Below are 19,466 nucleotides of genomic sequence, written 5' to 3' on the forward strand. Positions count from 1 at the left end.
AGCATAAGCACCCTCTGCTGCTTGGAATCACGTGCAAATTTCATGGAATGGTGTTGAACGGTCTCTAGTGGTTACAGCCCATAAATGAGAGCAAAATTTGTGGTCTCACTGCACGCCAAAGGGCTCTGATCATATTTGAAGGAGATGCAGCACCACAATGACCTTTGACAAGGGTTGAAACGTCTGAGTGTGTCAGCAATATCATGGGTTGTCTGGAACGTGTTCCTGTTGCTCGTCGCACTGACACCGTCGTCTTCGACAGCGACATGTGTGGAAATCAACGCCTCTTGGAAAGGGGCGGTTTCTTTGAGGTCCTTTATGCAACTCCTTGCGCCTTTTCTTGCCGATTTTGAGTCGCGGTGTGTCAAGAGGTTTCCTTCGGTCATTGATAAGAAAACAGCATGATTTCAACGCTAGGAGTCGAGGTTCCAACCTCTATTACAGAGGTGTTGAAAGAAGGGATGAGATGTGGGTAAGACAGGGCGTATAGAGGAAATAGTACGTACCTTTGAGCAAAAATTTGAAACTTAAGCTTCCCAATACGTGGCAATTACGGGATTCCGAAAAAGTGATCCTTTAATTCTGTTGTGCAGTGTAGATTTTTTTCACACCTGCTCGGGTAACTACAAAACAGTACGCATTGCGAATCGAAACTTGGAGCGAAGTTCTGTCCGCTGATGCGTGTTATTTTGTAGCATGTCTTGTGGTCGTTTTCTGAAACCCTAGAGGTAATTAGGAATAACGCTGCGCATACAGGCCGGGAGCGGGTACTCAGGGTTTGTTTGAGGCACGGCAGGCAAGCGGATCTCGAATGATCAATGTGGGCCATGGAGGCATCAGTAGTTGAAGCAATCTAGCTTCGAAATCGATAGCGTGTAACAGGACACCAAAGATTGCAGCTAAAGGGAGAGGAACGAAAAAAGTCCTTCGTCTTAGATTAAACAAGTGGTTCACGTGGTTCAAATGACACAATGAACTCTCTTATTTTTTCATTATCTGTAGTGTGACAGAATACCTCTGTCTGTAACTCCCTTTCTCTTTCTCTCTCTCTCTCTCTGTCTCTCTCTCTCTAACAGCAGCAATCCTTAATTGTTCTTCAGTGTATCTACCAGTGGAATGCGTTGATAAAAGTCTTTGTCAATGACAAACACTTTGAGTCATCTCTCTCTCTGGAATACAGTTCATAACTTACTGTAGGAGAGAGATTGGTGAGTTGTGTAGTGTAACAAGCAAAATAAACACACTCGACAAGTATTAATTACCCCCTGGAGACAACAGAATGATACCATGTAACACCCCATAGTCCTCGATTGGTATGGAAGAGTTCGTCAGATATGCTACATACATCTGAAGTCGCTCGTTGGGAATGTTAGTTGCTACGTTTCACACGCTGTTCCAGACAGTCACATATATTTTCTATGGTCTTAAGGTCGGAACAAGGCTGTTGTCATCTTCGAAGACAGGAGTGGAGTGTTCACAGCAAACTCACGAAGTGGAGATTAGTTTTTAACATCCCGTCGACAACAAGATCATTAAAACCTCGACAGCAAACTCATCAGGAATACGTAGGAGAAAGGGAAACTCTGTGTCATCGAGAACGTTCACGGCAACCTGATTGACTGGCCCGAAGTTCCGCTACGAGAAGCATCCCCAAAATTCGACAGAGCTCCTCCGGCTTGAACTGCAGCCTCCACACACTGTGTGGGTTAAATGCCTCACTGAGCCGTTCCAGTACTTGATGCTTTGCACAATTTGAGAAGAGGCAAAATTACAACTCTTCAGATTGTGAGGGGTAGTCAAATGAAAAGCGAACACTCGCCACAACTGGACCACGGAATGATTCGATTCAAAAGAATTCACTGCATGTGTTAGGACATATGTATAACTGGGAAACAATATGACCTGTTCCTGTTTCGCAGAACAAGGTCAGCAGCTGACGGATCCACAGCTGCAACCGCTCTTGTATTTCATTGTTCAACTGAAAGTGACGTCTACCCAGTCTTTCTTAAAGTCGCCAAAGATCCGGGCTGTACAGAGGATCTTATAGTGTTTTCAATCCAAATCGCTGAAACGTAGTCTTTGTCCGATTGACAGTGCGGGGGCGGGAGTTATCGTGCAGTAGGATGATTACCTGTGACAGCATTCAGACAGCCAGAGGGCCAACAGTGGAAACATACCACATCTCGCTAGCTAAAGTCATTCAAATCTGTTAACACAAGTTCCGATAAGGTCACGACGATCTTCGTCTTCGATTGAAGGGGCCCTCTGCTCGTCGAATTCCTCGAGCACGAAACCACAATCAGTGCGCAGCGCTATGAAGACACTTCGTAGAAAGTGTGATTTGCCATAAAGCAAAAATGCGCAGGAATGCTGTCGGGCGGAATCATCCTTTTGCACGATAACGCCTGCCATCACACTACCAATTATACAGAAGCTACGCTTCAGTGATTTGACTCGGAAACATTCCAACATCCTCCTTACAGCCCCGATCTTTCACCGTGTGATTCTAACATCTTTGTGGGGCGACCTGAAGAAAGACTGAGTGGACGTCGGTTTCAGCTGGACGAGGAAGTGCAAGATTGGGTACGGTTGTGGGCCCGACAGCGACCAACTGCGTTTTACTAAACTGGAATTGATCGTCTCGTCTCTCAGAGGAATAAATGTCTTAACCCCTTTGGTTATTACTTTTGAGTGAAACCATTCCATAGTCCCGTTGTATCTGGTGTTCGGTTTGCGTTTGACTGTCCTTTATACACTGGAGCTCTCCAATCAGTTCCAGTTTCTGTGTTGTTGATCCATTGCAGACGTACTGCTCTATGTGTCGCTGTGAACCTTTTGCGAGGTTCCGGGCTTCAGATATCCATTTTAAAGTTCGCTCGGAAGTTGGTTGAAATTGACTTGGGTTTAGTGAGAGCGGTAATTCCAGTCATGTGTGAAACCGATTGTGATACTCGTCTCCAGTATCTGTCGTTTAGGATCATTTTAAGACTACTGTTCTTACCCCGAGGTAAATAGCGGCGTGTGGTGTACCGCTGCTTGTACACACGTTGATACAACAACAAATGGGGCAACATCGTTCACGGTGTGGCCATGGGCACGTCGAAACACTATCTCTCCTTTTTCACATTCTGTCACGTTGACCCATTTAACCACGCTGACTACACACAGTTGACTGGCACGTACACACCGCTTCAGTGCCAAGTCAGGGGTGGAGGGTAACACGGCTGCGGCTACCAGTTTAGCAGTACCCACAGCGCTCCAAAGCGACCAGTGTGTTCTCACAACGAGTGAGTAATATTTTGACCAGTGAGCTTGTCAGGATAGTGTGGTTTAGTCCTGATGATTTGGAGGGGGTGGGGAGTGATTGCGTGCACCGACACTGAGTGACACTGTAAGCTTTTCTAAAAAACGTTTTACTGTCTTCACTGTGCCAGTATTCCTCTTATGAGAATTGTACGCTATTGCCAGCAATAAAGAAGAGATCTGCGTCAACTGCGATATTGACATCAGCGGCTCCAGGGCAGCAACGTACACTACAACTGACCTATAGGACTCACTCCTGCGCAGGCGTCCTTGTGACATCAGAGAACTTCATCTGTCTCACGAAACAAGCAGTAGACAAGCCGCCGTTTCGTCACAGAACTCGCTACGATGTCGTTGTGACACCACCAGTTGTAAGAGAGGTTCTTACCCAGATACAGAGAGGTACAAAAATTGGAAGTGCGAATGTTTGGAAAAGTTGTAAAACGATGTACATTTGATACAAGGTACGTTTAACGGAATATCCTTTGGCGCCTGCGCTGGTGATGGTCCCAGACTACGACTATAACACTGAAGGGGTTGACAATAACAAATATTAAAAAAGATAGAATACCGACGGGCTGTGATCAGCTTATACCCGCTGAGCGTCCAGTCCGGCATGCAAACAGGTACAACACACTGTCCTCTGAGCTACTGGAACGGTAAAGCCATGCTGTCAACAGACCGTCGGCAGCGCTCTGGCCTAGATCAAGCGCTCTGGTAACAAATCTCCACTTACTAAAGGGGAAAACAGTAAAGAAAACAAATCAAAGACTGCAGGTTCACGTTCACAGGACGCAGACACCAAGAACAACAACAAACAACACCAACAACAATAGTAGTAATAAAAATAAGGAAAGAAAGATTAAACAGCTCCATCGCACGCTGCCAGCGTTGCTGTGTGTAAGCACCTTACGACTTGCGTCCGTGTAATTGCAATTTTGGGATGTGTAGTCGGTCCTCTTGCAGCTCTGCGGGTGCGGAGGCATCTAGAGAAACAAAGATACGTGAGCGCCGCACAAGCAGATACCAACCTCTAATCCTAAGAGCTCAGTTCCTCACGCGTGCCACTTGTAGGCAGCGCGGGATCTAAACGCGCGCGCGCACACACACACACACACACACACACACACACACACACACACACACACACACACACGTGCACAGTTGGCGGACTCGCTCTACAGTCAAACCAACTAAACAATGACAACAACAATAATAACAACAACAATTTCGTCGGCGGTACGTCAGGTACTCACTTCCTGCTCCAATTGTGAAAATATGCCGCTTTTTGTAGTCAGTATCAGATTATGTCACCAGCCGTCTCAAAGACAGAAACTTTAGAAATTTCCTTGTACAACATTGAACTAGTGTGTTCTTTCATTACGCCAAGTCCTCTGCCTGATGCCTTACCGTGTTCTTCCCAAGTGCAAACACAACACTTAATTTGCACAGTTACTTCACACAAGTAAAAACGTTAGTAAAATATAGTTACAAGAAAATGTAAAACATTTACAAAGAAAACACCATGCACATTAAGGAAGCATAACAAAAATTGTAGGCGTAACGTGGCATTTCTATTTGTACGAATGTAAAGTGAAGCTCAGAGCAGGGCGTCAGCCACCAGCTAACAACTCTTTCAGTATTAAAAAGTTAACGCATGAGAACGCATGTAGGACTCACAGTCGGTGAAACATATGTGGTAGCAAATATGGTCATACACAATATTTTATTGATCGATCAATTGAAGAGTTTTCGTCTTTGCTTGAAACGATTGTATATTGACTCAGTTCACTCATATGGATTTACATTTTTCAGCTGCTTCTGTGCTGCCTACATCATTGGGCAACTGCTTATAGGCCGGAAAATTGTGAAAATATTACTTTTTTATATACGTATTTGTAATTTTAGGCCTAAAATGTTTTTATAATCTGGGAATAATGTTTGTAGCGGCATCGTAATAGCGTAATTGCCGTCTGTGAGGAACATATCGGATACAAGAGTGGTAGGCTATGCAGCCTTACCGTTTGTTTTACAGTATTTGTGAAAATTAGAACCGCTAAACTAGAACGAACGAATAAAGTGGTTAGAATGACGTTGCATATAACAGCTAATTTCTTTCGTTAAACTGCCGCAATATATGCATCCTTTTTTCATTCTTGGTTTAAGCGTATTTTTCATAAGTAATTTTCGCTTTCAAGTACAGAACCCAAATAAAGCGATATTATTCAAAGGATGAGTGTCGTTTCATAATCGATTGTATGTAATAACGCCTAGCCTCTAGGCTAAATGTAGCACTAATGGTATTTGTTCAGGCTGCACCGTATTCAGTGTTCGAAGCAATACATTATACCATTTTAAACGTGATATCCGTTACTCAGCTAGACAGAGTCCTCAGTTTTACAATAGAAATCTGTTATAATAGATAGTGTCTTTTCATGCATAGACGAAACTAGGAAAGATAGTTGTATTTTGCTTACAGCAACGCATCTCTCTCTCTCTCTCTCTCTCTCTCTCTCTCTCTCTCTCTCTCTCTCTCTCTCTCTACACGCACACGTGGCTTCGTGTGTGTGTGTGTGTGTGTGTGTGTGTGTGTGTGTGTGTGTTCGCGAGTGGTTTCTGCGTCATTCATTGAGCCCGTGGTTTGAGGAGTATGTTATTAAACTTTCTTCATATGAGCACACGTGAAGCAAATTTAATCACGCTTTTCAGTTCTAATATGAACGCGATGTAATTATTTTTATTAAACGTGCGGGTAAAGGTCGCTCCCTGTAGAGCCTACCGATGGAATATGTGGAACAGCAAAACAGATACACTTTAAGTAGCGGTTTACCTCATTTGCTGTCTACAAATTTTTAAAACCCTCCGAAGAATCTGTGTATTTTGATTGTTTTAGTGTAAAGTAAATTATTCAAGATAGTTTCTTTTCCTGATTAATTATGTAAAGCAATAAACAGAAGTACATGCTTATGGAGCGCTTGCAGGGCGGTTACGCAAGAGTTTCTCAGAGTCATCGCTAGTCTTATATCTACCAGCTTTCCAAAGGACCTATGTTCGCAAAGGAAAACGAAGATAGTAACAAGTACGTCAGATGTATCTGTATTACGTAGTACATGAGGTATCTTTGCAAAGAGTACTAGGAAAACATTTACTCTTTCACACCACCGATGAGTGCCATCTTATCGGAAGTTGACCTATAAGTCCTGTCCTGCACAGCAGTCACAATAGTGTGTTAGCTCTTGCTGAGCTGTACTTTTGTGTTGTGCCTGAAAGGTCGTCCTGGTCAAAAAATGAACAACTGGTAGTTTTGACCAACTCTGCAAGTAGTCCAAACGTCCTCCAGTTTTTGGATGAAAGGTTCCATGCGCTGGTTGACAAGTGTCAGATTCTATGTTGGGCTGAACAGAGGGAATTATAGCAGGTAAGGCGCTCTAAGGCCAGTACTTATAATAATGAAGAGTGATGCTTCCTCTATGCGGATGCTCCAGAACCTTTAAATCTCCTGCCAGGTAAATGCTGATCTCCAGTAGAAGCTACGGACTGTAACTGAGTTCTTGATCAAGGAGAGGTGCAAGATGTTCGATATTTAAAGGACACAGAATGTATATGTGGACGAAGTAATTCATAAGGGCATTTTCCCAGGTGTATGAAGTTGCTTAGCCGGCCGCTGTGGTCGAGCGGTTCTAGGTGCTTCAGTCTGGAACCGCGCGACCGCTACGGTCGCAGGTTCAAATCCTGCCCGGGCATGGGTGTGAGTGAAGTCCTTCGGTTAGTTAGGTTTAAGTAGTTCTAAGTTATAGGGGACTGATGACCCCAGATGTTAAGTCCCATAGCGCTCAGTGCCATTTTTGAAGTTGCTTAGAGAAGGGGTGGACAGCATTAGAAACGCGAGAGCATCAACTGCGACCGTGCATAGGAGAAGTATTCCAACTACGTGTGCAGTATGACCAATCTACATCTGTTAATAAAGGAGCTATGAACTTTCGTACTTATTGAATATTTGTTATTCTAAATTATTGCCCTTAGTCTTTGCTATAGTAACTCTCATTGCCTAGATTCTGTAATGAACCACAGTTTGGTTTCATCAGTTCTTTGGGATAAGTAATCTGTCATTATTATTCTGTATTTGTACCAACCTACATAATGTTAATCTAAAAGTATATACGCTTTTAACCTAAAATGTCTCGTGAATTTTTTAAAATGTTGAAACAAAGTTGTCGACAGGAAAGCATGAAAAGGGGTGAATATTTCTCCATACTGGTAATGTACATAACTTTTTTTATCTACCATGACACTGAAATAAACACACTTTTTTTTCTTTTTGTAATATGGCTACGAATAATTTGAAGAGCATGACTCTTCAGTTTCTTCCGGCGTATTTGTTGCTCGAACAGTCCACGGGTGTACTGCTGGTACATACTGTCCAACGGGCAGAGAATTTCGGCGATCATACACGTCGCTATCGTGACGAACTGAGCTCCTGAGGGTGCGCGGCCGTCTTTGACGCTTGAGTGGGCGTCTTTTGTAGCGTCGACGTAGTTGCTCTGTCCGCCCTGATCGCTAGGTCGTTGTGTTCCCTGAGTGTCTTCATAATTAAACCCAGTGCTGGCTCCCAAGATTTGCTGAGATTGTAGGCGCGGTCCCGTATGAAAATATTATCCCTGGTGCGAAATTCGATTACTTCTCTAACGACACTGTCCCTGTATCTGGATGTCTGCGCTAAAATGCTGGTACTTTCGTATTCCAGTGTATGATTTTCTGACTAACAGTGCTCTGCAAGCATCGACTTGTTAGGGTATATTAATCGAGTGTGCCTCTGTTGCTCTCTGCGTCGATCTTCGATGGTGCACGTTATCTGTCCAATATACAGGGTGGTCCATTGATAGTGACCGGGCCAAATATCTCACGAAATAAGCATCAAACGAAAATACTACAAAGAACGAAACTCGTCTAGCTTGAAGGGGGAAATCAGATGGCGCTATGGTTGGCCCGATAGATGGCGCTGCCATAGGTCAAACGGATATCAACTGAGTTTTTTTTAAAATAGGAACCCCGATTTTTTATTACATACTCGTGTAGTACATAAAGAAATATGAATGTTTTAGTTGGATCGCTTTTTTTGCTTTGTAATAGATGGCGCTGTAACAGTCACAAACGTGTAAGTACGTGGCATCACGTAATATTCCGCCAGTGCGGAAGGTATTTACTTCGTGATACATCACCCGTGTTAAAACGGACCGTTTACCAATTGCGGAAAAGGTCGATATCGTGTTGATGTATGGCTACTGTGATCAAAATGCCCAACGGGCGTGTGCTGTGTATGCTGCTCGGTATCCTGGACGACATCATCCAAGTGTCCGGACCGTTTGCCGGATAGTTACGTTATTTAAGGAAACAGGAAGTGTTCAGCCACATTTGAAAAGTCAACCACGACCTGCAACAAATGATGATGCCCAAGTAAGTGTTTTAGCTGCTGTCGCTGCTAATCCGCACATCGCAGCAGACAAACTGCGCGAGAATCGGGAATTCAAAAAAAGTTGGTGTTGAGAATGCTACATCAACATCGATTGCACCCGTACCATATTTCTATGCACCATGAGTTGAATGGGGACGACTTTGAATATCGTGTACAGTTCTGCCACTGGGCGCTAGAGAAATTACGGGACGATGACAGATTTTTTGCACGCGTTCTGTTTAGCAACGAAGCGTCATTCACCAACAGCGGTAACGTAAACCGGCATAATATGCACTATTGGGCAACGGAAAATCCACGATGGCTGCGACAAGTGGAACATCAGCGACCTTGGCGGGTTAATGTATGGTGCGGCATTATGGGAGGAAGGATAATTGGCCCCCATTTTACTACGTAATGGTCTACCAATGTTACTACAAGATGTTTCAGGACATGACAGAATGGCAATGTACTTCCAACATGTCCGGGACATAGCTCGCCTGCGGTTGAAGTGGTATTGAATAGCATATTTCATGACAGATGGATTGGTCGTCGAAGCACCATACAGTGGCCCGCACGTTCACCGGATCTGACGTCCCCGGATTTCTTTCTGTGGGGAAAATTCAAGGATATTTGCTATCGTGATCCACCGACAACGCCCGACAACATACGTCAGCGCATTGTCAATGCGTATGCGAACATTACGGAAGGCAAACTACTGGCTGTTGAGAGAAATATCGTTACACGTATTGCCAAATGCACTGATGCTGACGGACATCATTTTGAGCGTTTATTGCTTTAATGTGGTATTTACAGGTATTCACGCTGTAACAGCGTGCGTTCTCAGAAATGATAAGTTCACAAAGGTACATGTATCACATTGTAACAACCGAAATAAAATGTTCGAACGTACCTACGTCCTGTATTTTAATTTTTGCGTCCTATTTCATAGCGTACTGAGTGTGGGGAAATGACTGGCCATATGCCTACGTCCCGTTTTGTTGCCCTTCAAGGCAAACCATCCTGGGCTTGCATTTCAGCAGGATAACGCCCGCTTGCACCCGGCGAGAGTTTTTACTCACCTTCGCCGGCAAAGTCTCCGCATCTCCCCCAGTTGAGAGCGTTTGGAGCATTATGGGCTGGGTCCTCTACCCATCGTAACGATCAAACGCGCAAACTGAAAAGAATTTGGCACAACGTCCCTGAGCAGGATACACCACAACTCTATCATTCAATGACAAGTCGAATGAGTGTTCGCATAAGGCCAGAAATGGACCAATGCGTTATTGACTTGCGCAATTTGTGAAGCCCTTCCTCTTGAATAAATGACCCAGTTTTTATGAAATTGTAATAATTTTTTTGTCTGTACATGTACATCACATCTGCCGATTTCCGCGGCATTCCGATAATTCCTCATTGGTCTTCGTCATTTTTGGTGTTAGAATGTATATTAGATGCTATAAAATTCCTCTTTTTTCCGAACTGCTTTCCTTGGTACAGCCAGTGTGCATTTTATATCGTCGCTACTTCGGCTAAGATCTGTTGCCAGACATCAAAACTGACACATTTCATTTATTGTCTCATCTCATAATCTGACCGAGCGTGGTGGCACAATGGTTGTTACTGCACTAGTCTCGCATTGGGAAGGACGTCGGTGCAAATCCCCGTCCGACCACAAAGATTTAGGTTTCCCGTGAGTTCAATAAATCGCTACAGGCAAATTCCGGTAGAACTTTGTTACGTCGAGTGTAGATTTAAGTGTCAGGAAGTCGTTTCTGAAAGTATTTGTATGGAGTGTAGCCATGTATGGAAGTGAAACGTGGACGATAAATAGTTTACACAAGAAGAGAATAGGAGCTTTCGAAATGTGGTGCTACAGAAGATTGCTGAAGATTAGATGGTTAGATAACATAACTAATGAGGAGGGAGAAGTGGAGCTTGTGGCACAACTTGACTAGAAGAAGGGATCAGTTGGTATGGCAAGTTCTGAGACATCGAGGGATCACCAATTTAGTATTGGAGGGGGGCGTGGAGAGTAAAAATCGTAGAGGGAGACCAAGAGATGAATACACTAAGCAGATTCAGAAGGATGTAGGCTGCAGTAGGTACTGGGAGATGAAGAAGCTTGCACAGGATATGGTAGCGTGGAGAGCTACATCAAACCAGCCTGATGACTGAAGACCAAACAACAACATCGTTAGAAAAGGACACGGCCGATGCTCTACTTCGTCCCTTCGACGCCGAGATTGCGCTGGGTCCCTAATTCCGCGCTGACGAAGAGGTATTAAACTCTAGTTTTCTTTCCTTCCATCTTCTTAACCTGATTTCCCCAGCATCACCCGATTTAATTCCATTACACTGTAATGTCCTTACTTTACTTTTGTTATTGTTCACCTTATAATCTCTATACAATACACTATCCATTCCTTTCAGCTGCTCTTCCAAGCCCTTTGTCGAGTGTGTGGGAATTGCAACATTATCGGCAAACCTCAAAGTTTTTATTTGTTCGCTCTGAGATTTTAATTTAGTTTAAAGAGTTCTCCTTACTTTCCTTATCTGCTTGCTCAGTGTACAGACTGAATAACAATGGCGATAGACTACAATTGTTGTCAACTACTGTTTCTGTTTCATATCCTCCGACGCTTATAACTGTAGTAACATTTCAGTATAAGTTGTAAACAACCTTTCGCCCCTTTTTATTTCATCCCCACCATCTTCATACTTTCATGGTGTATTACAGTCATCACTATCAAAAGTATTCTCTAAATTTCTTGTACACAGCGCAACATAATTAAAGAATTGATCTTAGTCGAAGTAGCAACGATATAAAATGTACACAGACAGTACCAAGGAAAGAAATTCGGAAAAAAGAGGAAATTGATAGCCTCTCCCCGTAATTACCATCCATTGCGACGCATGGGTTATAAATTTGGCTCAAAGGTGTTTACAACATTCCTCTGTAATGGTGCAAAAGCGCGGCACCCTACGACGTCAGTCTCGGGTTCGACGACGCTTGAAATATCAAGGTATCGGAACCAACGACAAGAAGGCCAGAGCTCAGAAGTTCATGTCACGTATAAAGTGGATTAATGGTGTCACACTGGCAATAAATTTCACCACAATTCCGGTAAATACCACCGTGAACGTGTGACACGATGAGAAGGTCGTTACAGCGCCTATTTCCTACATTCCAACCCCCTTTGATACCTCTACGATGGAGGTCGGAAACGTGATGCCCAGCGTTGAAGTAACGCAGTTTTCTTATGAGTGGCCAAGGAAAACATTTCAAACACGCCACCTCTCAGAATGGACACGAAAGGCCACAAAGAGTGAAAAAAAGGGTGTTAATGAAACCATCCCTTTCCATAGGACGTTGATTCCCACACATTTTGCAGTTGAAAACGACACTTCACAATGCGATGAGCAACAAGACGATGTTCTTGATAACCTTTGACACTGTTGATACCTCTTGGACGATCCAGCCTTTCTCGACGGATATCAAGGTGCTGCAACCCCATGGAACTTTATTTTACGCCTTTGGAGTATAGTGCGACTGAAATTTTTGCTCTGATGTACAGTGTTGAGCTACTAGGGACCGTTCAACATGATCTGAAGCAGCAGCAGGTGGTTATGCTTTTTCAGTGCTCCTGTTTTACACCCTCCTGTGGCGTGATCACAGAGACACATGACATCGATACAGACTTCAGTAAAACGGCAAAGAGTCCCTCTAAAACCCCTCAGTTTGTCAAAACCCTCGGTGGCGCCTGCTGTCATTTACTGAGAATTTTTTTGAAAAATGTGCCTTTACAGGGAAAACCTGCGAAGTAGTCCAGTAGCGTGCATGCAGACAACTGGCATTGGAGGTGTGTCATGTGGTTGCCTACTTACAGGCAGGCAACTGGCGTGGAGGTGTGTCAAATGGTTGCATATCTGCAGGCGCCTCAGGCTACTTCGCAGGTTTTCTCTGTAAGGGCACGTTTTTAAAATTCTCAGTCAATATGGATGGATGCCACGGAGGCTTTTGCCAAACTGGGGGTCCCTATAGGGACTCTTTATAGTTTTATTCACACATGTGTCAATGCTGTACATCTCCATGATCGTGCAACAGGAGGGCATGAAACAGAGCACCGAAAACGCATAAGAACTCTTCGCTACTTCGGATCACGTTCAAATTTCGTCGAATAGTTTTGTGTGGTCCCTATTGATTCTATTCTGTACATCGGAGCAAAATTGCGCTCACTCATCACAAAAAAGAGATGAGATCATATTCAATGGGATTGCAGCTCTGTGAGTCCATAGAGAAGGGTTCAATCGCTCAGGAGGGTTCAAAATTGAAAAAGGTTGTCAAAAACGTCGTTCTTTTGCACATCACACTGCGAACTGTCGTTTTCGATTGCGAAACATGTGGGAATCGACGTCCCAAGGATAGGAGTGGTTTAACTGACGCCCTTCGTGCCACTTACTGACTCTGAGAGGGCGTGTGTCTGAAATGTTTTCCTCGGCCACTCGTAAGAAACTGGATGTTGCGGTACTGAGTTCCATCGCAGTGGCGTCAAGGGGTAAAATGTGGGTAAGAGGGGCTGTCACAACCTTCCTATCGTGTGTCACGTACACGGTGCCGTTGGGCAGAATTGTGGTGAAAATTTCTCGCCAATGTTTCAACATTAGCCCACTTTACACGTCACATAAACTTCTGAGCTGTGACCTTTCTTTCGCGTGTGTCGACACCTTCGTGTCTGAAGCGTCATAGAGGCCGCGAGTGACATCGCAGGTTGCCATGCTTTTACATCGCTACAGGGGCTGGTTGTACGCACCTTTGAGCGAAATTTCAAACTTATATATGGCAAAGGAAGGCCTTTACGTTGTTTCGAAAAATGATTCTTTAATTCTGTTGCGTTGCATAACTAACCAAAGAATAGTAATTATTATACCTGGTGATCAAAAAGTCAGTATAAATTTGAAAACTGAATAAATCACGGAATAATTTAGATAGGGAGGTACAAACTGACACACATTCTTGGAATGGCATGGGGTTTTATTAGAAGCAAAAAAAAAACAAAAAAAAAACCAAACGTTCAAAAAATATCCGACAGATGGCCCTTCATCTGATCAGACTAGCAATAATTAGCATAAAAAAGTAAGACAAAGCAAAGACAATGTTCTTTACAGGAAATGCTCAATATGTCCACCATCATTGCTCAACAATAGCTGTAGTCGAGGAATAATGTTATGAACAGCACTGTAAAGCATGTCCGGAGTTATGGTGAGGCTTTGGCGTCGGATGTTGTCTTTCACCATCCCTCGAGATGTCGGTCGATAACGATACACTTGTGACTTCAGGTAACTCCCAAGCCAATAATCGAACGGATTGAGGTCTGGGGACCTGGGAGGCCAAGCATGACGGAAGTGGCGGCTGAGCACACGATCATCACCAAACGACGCGCGCAAGAGATCTTTCACGCGTCTAGCAATATGGGTTGGAGCGCCATCCTGCGTAAACATCGTACGTTCCACCAGGTGTTTATCAGCCAGGCTGGGGATGATGCGCATCTGTAACATATCGACGTACCTCTCACCCGTCAAGGTAGCAGTTACAAAACCAGAATCACGCATTTCCTCGAAGAAAAAAGGCACGATAACGATAGATGTGGTAAATCCAACCAATACCGTGACTTTCTCGTCGTGCAATGGAGTTTCCACGAGAGTTCTAGGATTTTCGATAGCCCAAATTCAAATGCTTCACTAAATCGCCAGGTAACAGTTCACGATGTCGATAGATTTTGTACGGATAGCATCCTAGGGTACGCCTCAGTGCCAACCAAACAGTAGTGTACGGAATGCCGAGCGCTGACTTCCCCGTGCATAGACGAACCCGCTACAATCTCCATTTCTTCCTGAAATGTCTCAGCAGCATTACGCCATGTGCTAGGTCGGCCACTACGGGGTCTACCGTCTAAACAACCCGTGGCTTTGAACTTCGAAATCATTCTCGCCGCAGCTGCATTTGTCAATGGACCTTTACCAGTTCGAATCCCCTTCCTGTGGCGATACGATTGTAACGCTGAACTAGCACATTCCCCATTCCGATAATACAGCTTCACTAAAAGCGCCTTTTCAGGTAACGTCAACATACTGCGACTGCTGGCGCTTCTGATTCTCTCTCTTTTTTTCCCTTTATTGTTATTTTAAACCTGTTTACAGGCAGGCCTGCAGCAGCATACTACGCCGCTATTCGGCCGCAGAGAAACATACAAGACAGAAATGATGACAACGTGAGATGAATAGATGGTGGACATATAAACGGAGACAAACACTCTTTAAAATACACGGAGCCCTTCACGGGCGTAGAGTCCAAGATAAAAATTGTTCAGGCACCGGGACACATACATTGACGAAAGTTGTCGCACGTGAACGTAGGTACACAAAACGAATAACACTGAAGATTCTCTCTCTCATTACAGCTCCTTTTATACACGATTGTCATGCGCAGTCACTGACGTTTTGCTCTCCAGCGCCATCTGTTGGACATTTTGTGAACTTTGTTTTTTTTTTTTTTTTTTTTTTTTAATAAAACCCCATGTCATTCCAACTATGTGTGTCAATTTTTACCTCTATGTCTACATTATTCCGTGGTTTATTAAGTTTTGAAATTTATACTGACTTTTTGATCACCCGGTATTGTAATACTTTGTGTATTTCATTGTTGTTGTTCAGATCCTAGGAATCTGTGGCACATTAAAAGGGGGTGTGGTAGCAAACTATATTTGGGGGACAGCGAAGGGGAGGCGCAGTAAGAAACTGCGAACTCAGTTCTAGCCCCGTTGCCCAGCGGGACGAGTTGTGAGCTGGTGGCGTAGCGTGCCGGCGTGCAGGCGTTGTCGGCGGCGTGGCGGCGCGGTACTTACATAGACCTCCTCCCACTGGCTGACGTAGCGGACGAGGCGCGACAGCCGCAGCAGGCGCACCAGGCTGAGCAGCTTGGCCAGCCGCAGGATGCGCAGCGCCCGGCCGGCGTGCAGGATCTGGAAGCTCTCGCTGAAATCCTGCAACAAGTGGTGGCATCCGCCCACTGGTCTACCAGAGCTGCGACTGCGAGCACCCTGTCCTCCACTCCCGCTCCCGTCTCCCACTCTCCGTGGCCGTTCCTCCCGAGGGGGCTCCACAGACCTCGAAGCGGCCGCTACCAGAGAGAAGCACAGCACGGTAGTCTTCGTGGATTTGGGAAAGGTGTTGTGCGACGTGGCTCAAATCTGAAAACCCAACCGTAGCTCAAAAGCCTTTCCGGTCTCATTAATGTGACCACCGGCTGTGTTCGATGTCAACTTACAGTAACCACACCATTCACAGGTGGCAGCACCACCAGTAAAGGGTATACAGGGTGTTACAAAAAGGTACGGCCGACCATCTACATCTACATTTATACTCCGGAAGCCACCCAACAGTGAGTGGCGGAGGTCGCTTTACGTGCCACTGTCATTACCTCCCTTTTCTGTTCCAGTCGCGTATGGTTCGCGGGAAGAACGACTGTCTGAAAGCCTCCGTGCGCGCTCGAATCTCTCTAATTTTACATTCGTGATCTCCACGGGAGGTATAAGTAAGGGGAAGCAATATATTCGATACGTCATCCAGAAACGCACCCTCTCGAAACCTGGCGAGCAAGCTACACCGCGATGCATAGCGCCTCTCTTGCAGAGTCTGCCACTTGAGTTTGCTAAACATCTCCGTAACGCTATTACGCTTACCAAATAACCCTGTGACCAAACGCGCCGCTCTTCTTTGGATCTTCTCTATCTCCTCCGTCAACCAGATCTGGTACGGATCCCACACTAATGAGCAATACTCAAGTAAGGACACTCCCAATGAATCTCAACCTGGTACCCGCCTTACCAACAATTAATTTTATATGATCATTCCACTTCAAATCGTTCCGCACGCATACTCCCAGATATTTTACAGAAGTAACTGCTACCAGTGTTTGTTCCGCTATCATATAATCAAACAATAAAGGACCCTTCTTTCTATGTATTCGCAATACATTACATTTGTCTATGTTAAGGGTCAGTTGCCACTCCCTGCACCAAGTGCCTATCCGCTGCAGATCTTCGTGCATTTCGCTACAATTTTCTAATGCTGCAACTTCTCTGTATACTAGAGCATCATCCACGAAAAGCCGCATGGAACTTCCGACACTATCTACTAGGTCATTTATATATATTGTGAAAAGCAATGGTCCCATAACACTCGCTCTTGGCACGCCAGAGGTTACTTTAGCGTCTGTAGACGTCTCTCCACTGAGAACAACATGCTGTGTTCTGTTTGCTAAAAATTCCTCAATCCAGCCACTCAGCTGGTTTGATATTCCGTAGGCTCTTACTTTGTTTATCAGGCGACAGTGCGGAACTGTATCGAACGCCTTCCGGAAGTCAAAGAAAATAGCATCTACCTGGGAGCCTGTGTCTAATATTTTCTGGGTCTCATGAACAAATAAAACGTGTTGGGTCTCACACGATCGCTGTTTCCGGAATCCATGTTGATTCCTACAGAGTAGATTCTGGGTTTCCAAAAACGACATGATACTCGAGCAAAAAACATGTTCTAAAATTCTACAACAGATCGACGTCAGAGATATAGGTCTATAGTTTTGCGCCTCTGCTCGACAACCCTTCTTGAAGACTGGGACTACCTGTGCTTTTTTCCAATCATTTGGAACCTTCCGTTCCTCTAGATACTTGCGGTACACGGCTGTTAGAAGGGAGGCAAGTTATTTCACGTACTCTGTGTAGAATCGAATTGGTATCCCGTCAGGTCCAGTGGACTTTCCTCTGTAGAGTGACTGCAGTTGCCTTTCTATTCCTTGGACACTTATTTCGATGTCAGCCATTTTTTCGTTTGTGCGAGGATTTAGAGAAGGAACTGCAGTGCGGTTTGGAAAAACGTGTTTAGTATTTCAGCTTTACGCGTTTCATCCTCTGTTTCAATGGCATCATCACCCCGGAGTGTCTGGGTATGCTGTTTCGAGCAACTTACTGATTTAACATAAGACCAGAACTTCCTAGGATTTTCTGTCAAGTCAGTACACAGAATTTTACTTTCGAATTCACTGAACGCTTCACGCATAGCCCTCTTTACGCTAACTTTGACATCGTTTAGTTTCTGTTTGAGAGATTTTGGCTGCGTTTAAACTTGGAGTGAAGCTCTCTTTGCTTTCGCAGGAAACATTTCTCACACACAAATAAAGAAAAGATGTTATGTGGACATGTGCCTGGAAACGCTTAATTTCCTTGTTAGAGCTCATTTTAGTTTCGTCAGTATGTACTGTACTTCCTCGATTCACCGCCAGTTGGCCCAATTGAAGGAAGGTAATGTTGACTTCGGTGCTTGTGTTGACATGCGACTCATTGCTCTACAGTACGAGCATCAAGAACATCAGTACGTAGCATCAACAGGTCAGTGTTCATCACGAACGTAGTTTTGCAGTCAGTGCAATGTTTACAAATGCGGCGTTGGCAGATACCCATTGGATGTATGGATTAGCACGGAGGAATAGCCGTGGCGCGGTACGTTTGTATCGAGACAGATTTCCAGAACGAAGGTATCCCGACAGGAAGACGTTCGAAGCAATTGATCGGCGTCTTAGGGAGCACGGAACATTCCAGCCTATGACTCGCGACTGGGGAAGGCCTAGAACGACGAGGACACCTGCAATGGACGAGGCAATTCTTCGTGCAGTTGACGATAACCCTAATGTCAGCGTCCAAGAAGTTGCTGCTGTACAAGGTAACGTTGGCCACGTCACTGTATGGAGAGTGCTACGGGAGAACCAGTAGTTTCCGTACCATGTACAGCGTGTGCAGGCACTATCATCAGCTGATTGACCTCCACGGGCACACTTCTGCGAATGGTTCATCCAACAATGTGTCAATCCTCATTTCAGTGCAAATGTTCTCTTTACGGATGAGGCTTCATTCCAACGTGATCAAATTGTAAATTTTCACAATCAACATGTCTGGGCTGACGAGAATCCGCACGCAATTGTGCAATCACGTCATCAACACAGATTTTCTGTAAACGTTTGGGCAGGCATTGTTGGTGATGTCTTGATTGGGCCCCACGTTTTTCCACCTACGCTCAATGGAGCACGTTATCATGATTTCATACGGGATAGTCTACCTGTGCTGCTAGAACATGTGCCTTTACAAGTACGACACAACATGTGGTTCATGCACGAAGGAGCTCCTGCACATTTCAGTCGAAGTGTTCCCACGCTTCTCAACAACAGATTCGGAGACCGATGGATTGGTAGAGGCTGACCAATTCCATGGCCTCCACGCTCTCCTGATCTCAACCCTCTTGACTTTCATTTATGGGGGCATTTGAAAGCTCTTGCCTACACAACCCCGGTACCAAATGTAGAGACTCTTCGTGCTCGTATTGTGGGCGGCTGTGATACAATACGCCATTTTCCAGGGCTGCATCAGCGCATCAGGGATTCCATGCGACGGAGGGTGGCTGCATGTATCCTCGCTAACGGAGGACATTTTGAACATTTCCTGTGAAAAAGTGTTTGAAGTCACGCTGGTACGTTCTGTTGCTGTGTGTTTCCATTCCATGATTAATGTAATTTGAAGAGAAGTAATAAAATGAGCTCTAACATGGAAAGTAAGCGTTTCCGGACACATGTCCACATAACATATTTTCTTTCTTTGTGTGTGAG

The 19,466-nt window shown here is 44.7% G+C and overlaps 1 protein-coding gene across 3 annotated transcripts in view; it reads right to left on the reverse strand.

Moving 5' to 3' along the window:
- Window positions 1–19,466, reverse strand: part of LOC126271925 (potassium/sodium hyperpolarization-activated cyclic nucleotide-gated channel 2) — a 2,360,296-nt gene that overhangs the window by 176,292 nt on the left and 2,164,538 nt on the right. For all 3 annotated transcript variants that reach the window (XM_049974334.1, XM_049974335.1, XM_049974333.1), the window contains one exon: window positions 15,658–15,795. In XM_049974334.1, coding sequence (XP_049830291.1) covers window positions 15,658–15,795 — 138 coding nt within the window. The remainder of the gene's footprint in view (window positions 1–15,657; window positions 15,796–19,466) is intronic.

The sequence above is a fragment of the Schistocerca gregaria genome, chromosome 5, assembly GCF_023897955.1.
Source record: "Schistocerca gregaria isolate iqSchGreg1 chromosome 5, iqSchGreg1.2, whole genome shotgun sequence".
In the NCBI taxonomy this organism is placed as follows: domain Eukaryota; kingdom Metazoa; phylum Arthropoda; class Insecta; order Orthoptera; family Acrididae; genus Schistocerca; species Schistocerca gregaria.